Source organism: Taeniopygia guttata, chromosome 31 (genome assembly GCF_048771995.1).
Source record: "Taeniopygia guttata chromosome 31, bTaeGut7.mat, whole genome shotgun sequence".
NCBI classification, from domain to species: Eukaryota; Metazoa; Chordata; class Aves; order Passeriformes; family Estrildidae; genus Taeniopygia; species Taeniopygia guttata.
Genome location: NC_133056.1, coordinates 1,949,608 through 1,959,621, shown reverse-complemented (window position 1 = coordinate 1,959,621; position 10,014 = coordinate 1,949,608). Strand labels below are relative to the sequence as shown.

Below are 10,014 nucleotides of genomic sequence, written 5' to 3'. Positions count from 1 at the left end.
GGTCAGGGACTGCAGTTATGGGGTCAGGGACATGGGGCACAGCAGTTATGGGGTCAGGGACTGCAGTTATGGGGTCAGGATTGCAGTTATGGGGTCAGGGACATGGGGCACAGCAGTTATGGGGTCAGGGACTGCAGTTATGGGGTCAGGGATTGCAGTTATGGGGTCAGGGACATGGGGCACAGCAGTTATGGGGTCAGGGACTGCAGTTATGGGGTCAGGGATTGCAGTTATGGGGTCAGGGACATGCGGCACAGCAGTTATGGGGTCAGGGATTGCAGTTATGGGGTCAGGGACTGCAGTTATGGGTCAGGGATATCGGGAATGGGATCGGGTTCTCCTGGCACAGGTCAATCAGCCGCCACACTGCGGTTATGGGGTTTTTATGGGGTCACTTATGGGGTCAGTGACGCGGGTTTTGGGGCAGTTTTTGGGCCAGTTTTAGTGCAGTTTCTGAGGGGGTTTTGGGGCAGTTTTGGGCAGTTTCTGGGGGGGTTTTGGGGCAGTTTTGGGCAGTTTTTGAGAGTTTTGGGCAGTTTTGGTGCAGTTTCTGAGGGGGTTTTGGTGCAGTTTCTGGGGCAGTTTTGGGCAGTTTCTGAGGGAGTTTTGGTGCAGTTTTGGTGAAGTTTCTGGGGCAGTTTTGGTGCCGTTTCTGAGGGGGTTTTGGTGCAGTTTTTGGTGCACTTTTGAGCAGTTTCTGGGGCAGTTTTGGTGCAGTTCCTGAGGGGGTTTTGGTGCAGTTTCTGGGGCAGTTTTGGTGCCGTTTCTGAGGGGGTTTTGGTGCAATTTTGGGCAGTTTCTGACGGGGTCTTGGTGCACTTTTGGGTAGTTTCTGAGGGGGTTTTGGTGCAGCTTCTGAGGGGGTTTTGGTGCAGTTTCTGACAGGGTTTTGGTGCAGTTTCTGACAGGGTTTTGGCAGAGTTTCTGGTGCAGTTTTGGTGCAGTTTCTGACAGGGTTTTGGCACAGTTTCTGGTGCAGTTTTGGGCAGTTTCTGAGAGGGTTTTGGCGCAGTTTTTGGGCAGTTTTGGGGCTCCCCTCACCACGGAGCCGGGGTAGAGGCGCTGGATGCTGTCCATGATCTCGGCCTTGGCGGTCGATGCGAGCGTCCCCGAGCTGCTCCACCACCCGGTGGTTCAGCTCCTCGTTGATCTCCTCAATGCAGCGCTTGGCCAACTCCACCTCCTCCGTCAGCTCATCCTCCAGGGATTGCCTGGGGGGGAAAAAGGGGATTTGGGGGGAGAAAACGGGGATTTGGGGGTGAAAAAGGGGATTTGGGGGTGAAAAAGGGGATTTGGGGGGGAAAAAAGGGGATTTGGGGGTGAAAAAGGGGATTTGGGGGGGAAAAAAGGGGATTTGGGGGGGAAAAAAGGGGATTTGGGGGGAGGAAAAGGGGATTTGGGGGGCAGATCCCACGCCCTCCAGGCGCTTCTGCTCCTCCAGGGATTGCGTGGGGGGGAAAAAGGGGATTTGGGGGTGAAAAAGGGGATTTGTGGGGAGAAAAAGGGAATTTGGGGGGGAAAAAAGGGGGTTTGGGGGGAGGAAAAGGGGATTTGGGGGGAGGAAAAGGGGATTTGGGGGTGAAAAAGGGGATTTGGGGGTGAAAAAGGGTATTTGGGCTGTGAAAAAGGGGATTTGGGGGGAGAAAAAGGGGATTTGGGGGGTGAAAAAGGGGATTTGGGGGGAGGAAAAGGAGATTTGGGGGGAGGAAAATGGGATTTGGGGGAGGAAAAAGGGGATTTGGGGGTGAAAAAGGGGATTTGAGGGGTGAAAAAGGGGATTTGGGGGAGGAAAAAGGGGATTTGGGGGTGAAAAAGGGGATTTGGGGGGAGGAAAAGGGGATTTGGGGGTGCAAAAAAGGATTTGGGGGGAGGAAAAGGGGATTTGGGGGTGAAAAAGGGGATTTGGGGGTGAAAAAGGGGATTTGGGGGGTGAAAAAGGGGATTTGGGGGTGAAAAAGGGGATTTGGGGGTGAAAAAGGGGATTTGGGGGTGAAAAAGGGGATTTGGGGGGTGGAAAAGGGGATTTGGGGGGTGGAAAAGGGGATTTGGGGGGTGGAAAAGGGGATTTGGGGGGAGAAAAAGGGGATTTGGGGGGTGAAAAAGGGGATTTGGGGGGTGAAAATGGGGATTTGGGGGCTGAAAATGGGGATTTGGGGGTAAAAAAGGGGATTTGGGGGGAGGAAAAGGGGATTTGGGGGAGGAAAAAGGGGATTTGGGGGGAGGAAAATGGGATTTGGGGGGGAAAAGGGGATTTGGGGGGAGGAAAATGGGATTTGGGGGGGAAAAGGGGATTTGGGGGTGAAAAAGGGGATTGGGGGGGGGAAAAGGGGATTTGGGGGGAGGAAAAGGGGATTTGGGGGAGGAAAATGGGGTTTGGGGGGAGGAAAAGGGGGTTTGGGGGAAGAAAAAGGGGATTTGGGGGGAGGAAAAGGGGATTTGGGGGTGAAAAAGGGGATTTGGGGGTTTGGGGGGCTGATCCCCCGACTCTCTGACAGGAATTGGGACACGGGGATGACCTGGGGACCCCTCCAGCCCCCCTGGGGACACTCCAGCCCCCTTGGGGACACTCCAGCCTTCTTTGGGGACACTCCAGCCTGGGGACACTCCAGCCCCCTTGAGGACACTCCAGCCCCCCTGGGGACACTCCAGCCCAAATCCAGCATCCCCACCCCAAATCCAGCATTCCCACCCCAAAACTGTGGATTCCCACCCCAAATCCAGCATTCCCACCTCAAATCTGTGGATTCCCACCCCAAATCCAGCATTCCCACCCCAAATCCAGCATTCCCACCTCAAATCGGTGGATTCCCACCCCAAATCCAGCATTCCCACCCCAAATCCAGCATCCACACCTCCAAATTCAGGATTCCCACCCCAAATTTGAGGCTTTCCAGCCTAAGTTTGAGGATTTCCACCCCCAAATGGAGGATTCCCACCCCAAATCCAGCATTCCCACCCCAAATCCAGCATTCCCACACCAAAACTGTGGATTCCCACCCCAAATCCAGCATCCCCACCCCAAAACTGTGGATTCCCACCCCAAATCCAGCATTCCCACCCCAAATCCAGCATCCCCACCCCAAACCCCCCAGGCTCCTCACCTGATCTCCTCGATCTGCTGCTGCTCCCTCATCTCTTGCCCAGCTCCTTCCTGCGGTCCCTGAGCTCGTCCTCCACCCTGTCCATCCTCTCTTGTCCCTGTCCATCTCGGGGTCCTTCAGGCCCAGCTCCTCGTTCAGCTTCTCCATCTCGGCCCCGTTGTGGAACAGTGTGAAAAGCTGCAGCTGCACCCGGGCCCGAACCACCGCGTCCTTCAGCTGCTGGTACCGCTCAGCCTGGGGGGAGAGGGTTTGGGTCAGCCGGTTCTGGTTCTGCTCAAAGCTGGGCTTTGGGTCAGCCTGGTTCTGGTTCTGGTTCTGCTCAAAGCTGGGCTTTGGGTCAGCCTGGTTCTGGTTCTGGTTCTGGTTCTGCTCAGACCTGGGCTTTGGGTCAGCCTGGTTCTGGTTCTGGTTCTGGTTCTGCTCAAAGCCGGGCTTTGGGTCAGCCTGGTTCTGGTTCTGGTTCTGGTTCTGCTCAAAGCCGGGCTTTGGGTCAGTCTGGTTCTGGTTCTGGTTCTGGTTCTGCTCCAAGCCGGGCTTTGGGTCAGCCTGGTTCTGCCCAAAAACCCCATTTTTCCCCGAAATCCCGCGCGTCCCCACCTCCTCCTTGTCCTGCTTGGCCTCCTTGCCTCGGCGGCGCTGTTCTTCTGGCGCTGGTATTGAACTGTGTGTCCTCCTCGGCCTTCACCATCTCCTTCTTGTGCCTGTCCTACCCGGGGGCAGTTCCCCTGAGCGGCCGATCTCCCCAAACAGAGCCGTGCGATCCCTGGGGCTCTTCATGGCCATGGACTCCACTGCTCCCTGCAAAATGGGGAAAAAATGGGGAAAAAATGGTCCTAAATCCCTGAGAGAGAATCCCCAAATCCCAGGGGATCTCCTCAAACAGAGCCGTGCGCTCCTTGGGGTTCTTCATGGCCATGGACTCCACTGCTCCCTGGAAAAATGGGGAAAAATGGGGAAAAAATGGTTCTAAATCCTTAAATTCCTGTGAGAGATCCTTAAATTCCTGTGAGAGAATCCCCAAATCCCTGAGATCTCCTCGAAGAGCGCCGTGCGCTCCTTGGGGTTCTTCATGGCCATGGACTCCACTGCTCCCTGGAAAACGGGATTAAAAATGGTCCTAAATCCTTAAATTCTTCTGAGATCCTTAAATTCCTGTCAGAGACCCTTAAATCCCTGTGAGAGATCCCCAAATCCTGAGACGGAATCCCCAAATCCCAGGGGATCTCCTCGGGGTTCTTCATGGCCATGGACTCCACTGCTCCCTGGAAAATGGGATCAAAAAACCCCAAATCCCCCCCAAAAACCCCAAAATAACCCTCAAAACCCCAAAATTGCCCCCAAAACCCACCAAAACCCCAAAATTGCTGCCAAAACCCCAAAATCGGCCACAAAACCCCCAGAATCACCCCCAAAATCACCCCCAGAAACTTCCCAGAACCTCCAAATCGCTCCCAAAACCCCCAAAATTGCCCCCCAAAAGCTCCAATATCACCCCCAAAACCGCTCCAAAAACCCCACAATCGCTCCCAAAACCCCCCAAAACCCCTACAAAAACCCCAAAATCTCCCCCAAAACCCCTCCAAAAACCTCAAAATCGTTCCCCAAAATCCCAAAAAGGCCCCTAAACCCCCCCAAACCCCAAAATCTCCCCCCAAAAACTCCAAAATCTGCCCCCAAAAACTCCAAAATCTCCCCCCAAAAACCCCAAAATCCCCCCCCAAAAACCCCAAAATCCCCCCCAAAACACCTACAAAAACCCCAAAATCCCCCCCCGAACCCCCAAATCGCCCCCAAACCCCCCAAAAACCCCCAAATCCCCCCAGAACCCCTCCTCACCTGGCAGACGAGGCAGTTCCTGCCTTGATGAGCATTCCCAGCTTCTCCAGCTCCTCGCTGTGCTCGCTCAGCTGCACCACCCCGTTGTTGATCTTGTACTGAGGAGCTGCCTGGGATTGGGAATTTCGGGGGGTCAGGGGGTCCCCCAAAACCTAAACACCCCAAACTCTGCCCCCCAAACCCTAAACTGTGCCCCCCCAACTCTGTGACCCCCAAACTGTGCCTCCTTTGCACCCACAGGTAAAGGTGCGCTCGTGGTCCCTCCTCGGAGCTGCCTGTGCTGGGGGGCTTGGGGGGGATCTTGGGGGTTCCCCAAATCCTAAACACCCCAAAATCTGTCCCCCAAACCCTAAATTGTGCCTCCCAACTCTGTGACCCCCAAACCCACCCCAGAGCAGCCCCAAACCCCCCATAAATACCCCCCAAACCCACCCCAAACTCCTTGAAACTGCCCCCAAACTCCATAAATATCCCCAAACCCATCCCAAACACCCCAAACCCCAATAAATCCCCCCAAACCCACCCCAGAAATACCCCAAAACCCCCAGAATCGCCCCCAAACCCACCCCAAAACCCCTGTAAATACCCTCAAACCTACCCCAAAACCACCCCAAAGCCCCATAAATACCCCCAAACCTCCCATAAATCCCCCCAAACCCACCCCAAACCCCCAGAACTGCCCCCAAACCCCCATAAATCCCCCCAAACCCCCATAAATCCCCCCCAAACCCACGCCAGAAATACCCCAAACCCCCCAGAATCGCCCCCAATTCCCCATAAATCCCCCCAAACCTACCCCAAAACCCCTGTAAATACCCTCAAACCTATCCTCAAACCCCCATAAATGCCCCCCCAAACCCCATAAATCCCCCAAACCCACCCCAAACCCCAATAAATCCCCCCAAACCCCAATACATCCCCCCAAACCCCCCATAAATACCCCCCAAACCCACCCCAAACTCCCTGAAACTGCCCCCAAACTGCATAAATATCCCCAAACCCCCATAAATCCCCCAAACCCATGCCAGGAATACCCCAAACCCCCATAAATCCCCATAAATCCCCCCCAAACCCACCCCAGAAATACCCCAAACCCCCCAGAATCGCCCCCAAACCCCCATAAATCCCCCCAAACCCACCCCAAACCCCAATAAATCCCCCCCAAAAACCCCATAAATACCCCCCAAACCCACCCCAAACCCCAATAAATCCCCCCCAAAACCCCCATAAATCCCCCCCAAACCCACCCCAAACCCCCATAAATCCCCCAAACCCACCCCAAACCCCCCCGCAGGCTCACCGACGATGCCGCGGGCGAAGGTGCGGTCCTCGGCGCCTCCCCGGAGCAGACCACGCTGAGAAGGCGCGGCTGGCCGCGGGCTGGCCACGGGCGCGCGTGGATCGGGTCCCGCAGCGTCTTCACCCACAGGTTGCTGTCTTCTCTTCACCCGCAGGTTGCTGTCTTCTCCCCCAGCACGAAGCTGATGGCGTCCTTCAGGTTGGATTTGCCTGCCAGGTTTGGGGGGACACGGCGGGTTTAGGGCATGGGGGAGACCCCCGGGGTTGTTGGGGGGCCACAGGGAATGGGGGGTTGGAAGGAGCCCCGGGAATTGAGGGGGGGGTCCCCAGGAATGGGAGGAACTGAGGGAGTTTGGGGAATTTAGTGGGGGGGAGTTCAGGGAATGGGGAGAACCCAGGAATTAGTGGGGGGACCCCAGGGAATGGGGGGACCCCAGGGAATGGGGGGTTGGAAGGAGCCCCGGGAATTGAGGGGGGACCCCTGGGAATGAGGACTTAAAAGGAGCCTTGGGAATTGAGGGGGGACCCCAAGGAATGGGGGGGGGACCCCAAGGAATGGGGGGGGGGACCCCAGAGGAAGAGGAGAGAGGGGAGGAAGGGGTGAGGGAGGGCTGTGGAGAATTATTGGGGACCCCAAAGTTTAGGAGGGACCCCATGGAATGGGGAGGGACCCCAAAGTTCAGGAGGGACCCCATAGAATGGGAGGGGACCCCAAAGTTCAGGAGGGACCCCAAGGAATGGGGGGGGACCCCAGAGGAAGAGGAGGGAGGCGAGGAAGGGGTGAGGGAGGGTGGTGGAGAATTATTGGGGACCCCAATAAGGCTTAGAAGGGACCCCCATGGAATGGGGGGGACCCCAAAGTTCAGGAGGGACCCCATGGAATAGGAGGGGGACCCCAGAGGAAGAGGAGGAACCCCAGAGGAAGAGGAGGGAGGCGAGGAAGGGGTGAGGGAGGGATGTGGAGAATTATTGGGGTCCCCAAAGCTTAGGAGGGACCCCCATGGAATGGGGGGGACCCCAATATTTAGGAAGGACCCCAGGAAGCGGGGAACCCCTCGGGCCCGGCGGGAGGAGGAAGAGAGAGCGGGGCGGTGTAAAAGAATTCGGTGTCACCCCTCAGAGACCATCACGGGAGCGGCGCCGTGAACCCCCCCGGGACTCACCGGAGCCACTGGGGCCGATGATGGCGGTGAAGCGGCGCAAGGGCCCGATGATCTGGCGGCCCTTGTAGGACTTGAAGTTCTCGATCTCGATGAGCTTCAGGAAGCCCATGGTGGTCCCGGGAAGGTTTTGGGGGGTCCCGGGAAGGTTTTGGGGGTCCCGGGGCGCAGGGCGGGAAAGCGGCGGTCGCTGAGGGACGGGACGCTGCGCCTCCCGATTGGCTCCGGGCGCTGTCAATCATCGCCGTAATCCCGCCTCCTCGCCGCTGATAGGCTGTGGTTTTCCTTGGCGGCTTTGTGGCGCCGCGCCTCGCGATTGGCTCTGGGAGCTGTCAATCATTATCGTGACCCCGCCTCCTCGCTTCCTATTGGTTGCCATTTGAACGCAGGGGTGGTGGCGCGTGCGGGCTCATTTGCATGGAACGTACCAAGTGTGGAGGGAGGGAAGGGTGGAATGGGCCGCCCCGTCGCCATGGGTACGGGGGACGCCGTGGGAGCAAAGCAAATTGGGGGATTTTGGGTAAAAATCGCGTTTCTTGGTGATCTTGGGACAAAAAACCTCGAGACAAGATTTATTCCTCGAGGTTTTTCCCTGTTAGAATAGTTCTATGACACCAAGATTATGAATTAACCTGGAATAGTAAACAATAACTTAAAGATGATCGCACGCTGTTTAAACAGATATATTTTCCACAATATTATTCTTCGTTAATGCCTATTTAACCTTCTATAAAATTAAAAGGCATTCATATACTTTGCGTTATAAGATGCTTGTATAACCTGGCCTACCTCTACAATTTAATATTAATATAACATAAATTATATTGGCATTGACACAATATATATCAATATACGTTGTACTGATATGTGTTGTTTACACAACCTAGTTCTCTGTATCTATGCAGAGAAATAAAAGACAAACTTATATATTTACACAGCATATCTATGCATCTATGCAATCTATATAAATATTTATTCTATATAATGCAGGGATGTATCTATATAATTTCATATATCTATATAATTTTTTACATATTTGTGTAATCCAATATCTATATAACCTAAATCATAACTTTTCATATCTATATAACCTGAATACAACTTTCATACCTATATATCCTGATATAAATAACTTTTTCCTTTTTACAACTTAATGGGTATTATATGGTTAACCAAGTGCTTAATGATGAACACAGAAAAAAAAAGAAGAAAATTCTCATCAGGTGGATAACTTCAGGTAAGTATGATACTAACGAGAAATTGATAAGTGTAAAGCCAATTAGCCACAAAATGGAGATAACCTGAGATCAAATTAAATACAAACGTTATTAGCAACAGCTTATTAGAGCTGGACAAATAAAGAGCGTTTTGGATAATAATTCATTGTTATCCAAATATTCTTCTTGTATTCTCACCTGGACACCTGATCCAGCATCCCAGGTGGGCTCCATTTCTCCCACTTTCTCCTCAGGAGCTCCATTTTCCCCCATTTTCTCCTCACGGGTTCCATTTGTCCCCTTTTCCCCCTCATGAATTACATTTCCCTCCATTTTCTCCTGAAGGACTCAATTTTCCCCACATTTTTCCCTCAAGATCTCAATTTCTTCCCATTTTCCACTCACAAACACCATTTCCCCGATTTTCCCCTCACAGGCTCCATTTCCCTCCATTTTCCCCTCAGAGCCTCCATTTCCCTCCATTTCCCCCTCACGGGCTCCTTTTCCCTCCATTTTCCCCTCAAAGGCTCAATTTTCCCCTCACAGGCTCCTTTTCCCTCCATTTTCTCCTCAAGGGCTCTGTTTTTCCCTCAATAACTCAATTTCCCCCATTTTCCCCTCATGGATTCAATTTTCCCCTCACAGGCTCCCTTTTACCCCATTTTTCCCCCACAGACTCCATTTCCCCAATTTTCCTCTCAAAGGCTCCATTTTCCCTTAACGGGCTCCATTTCCCCCCATTTCCCCCTCAAAGGCTCCATTTTCCCCTCACGGGCTCCATTTTCTCCCATTTTCCCCTCACAAACACCATTTCCCCCTCATGGATTCCATTTCCCCCCATTTCCCCCTCAAAGGCTCCATTTTCCCCTCAAGGGCTCTTTTTACCCCCCCATTTTTACCTCATGGCCTCCGTTTTCCCCCATTTTTACCTCACTGGCTCCATTTCACCCATTTTCCCCTCACAGGCTCCATTTTCCCCCATTTTCCCTTCAAGGGCTCCATTTTCCACCATTTTCCCTTCAAAGGCTCAATTTCTCCCCATTTTCCCCTCAGGAGGACATTTTCCCCCATTTTCCCCTCAGAGGCTCCATTTCCTCCCACTTTCCCCTCAGGAGCTCCATTTTCCCACCATTTTCTCCTCATGGATTCCATTCCCCCCATTTTCCCCTCACAGGCTCCATTTCTCCTCATTTTCCCCTCAAAGGCTCCATTTCCATCCATTTTCTCCTCAAGGGCTCCATTTTTCCCTCAAGAGCTCACTTTCCCCCATTTTCCTCTCACAAACACCATTTTCCCCTCATGGATTCCATTTTCCACCCATTTTTTCCTCAAGGGCTCAATTTCCCTCCCATTTTTCCCTTAAGAGCTCAATTTCCTCCTATTTTCCCCTCAAGTGCTCCA

The 10,014-nt window shown here is 53.5% G+C and overlaps 1 protein-coding gene across 1 annotated transcript; it reads right to left on the bottom strand.

Moving 5' to 3' along the window:
• Window positions 1-289: 289 nt before the first annotated feature.
• On the bottom strand, window positions 290-8,113 carry LOC121468441 (uncharacterized). Its single transcript, XM_072920214.1, has 7 exons — window positions 7,400-8,113; window positions 6,238-6,446; window positions 4,938-5,047; window positions 4,008-4,032; window positions 3,178-3,655; window positions 1,042-1,211; window positions 290-366 (listed from the first exon to the last, which is right to left on the bottom strand). The coding sequence occupies exons 1-7, from the start codon at window positions 7,636-7,638 to the stop codon at window positions 290-292; spliced, it is 1,308 nt and encodes a 435-aa protein (XP_072776315.1). The 5' UTR covers window positions 7,639-8,113.
• Window positions 8,114-10,014: the final 1,901 nt, after the last annotated feature.

Coding starts and splice junctions, on each gene's coding strand:
- LOC121468441 (XM_072920214.1), bottom strand. CDS start 7,638: ATGATTGACAGCGCCCGGAGCCAATCGGGAGGCGCAGCGTCCCGTCCC. Junction 4,033..4,937: donor GGAACTGCCTCGTCTGCCAG/GTGAGGAGGGGT, acceptor CCATTTTTCCAG/GGAGCAGTGGAGTCCATGGC. Junction 367..1,041: donor GCCTCTACCCCGGCTCCGTG/GTGAGGGGAGCC, acceptor CCATAACCGCAG/TGTGGCGGCTGATTGACCTG.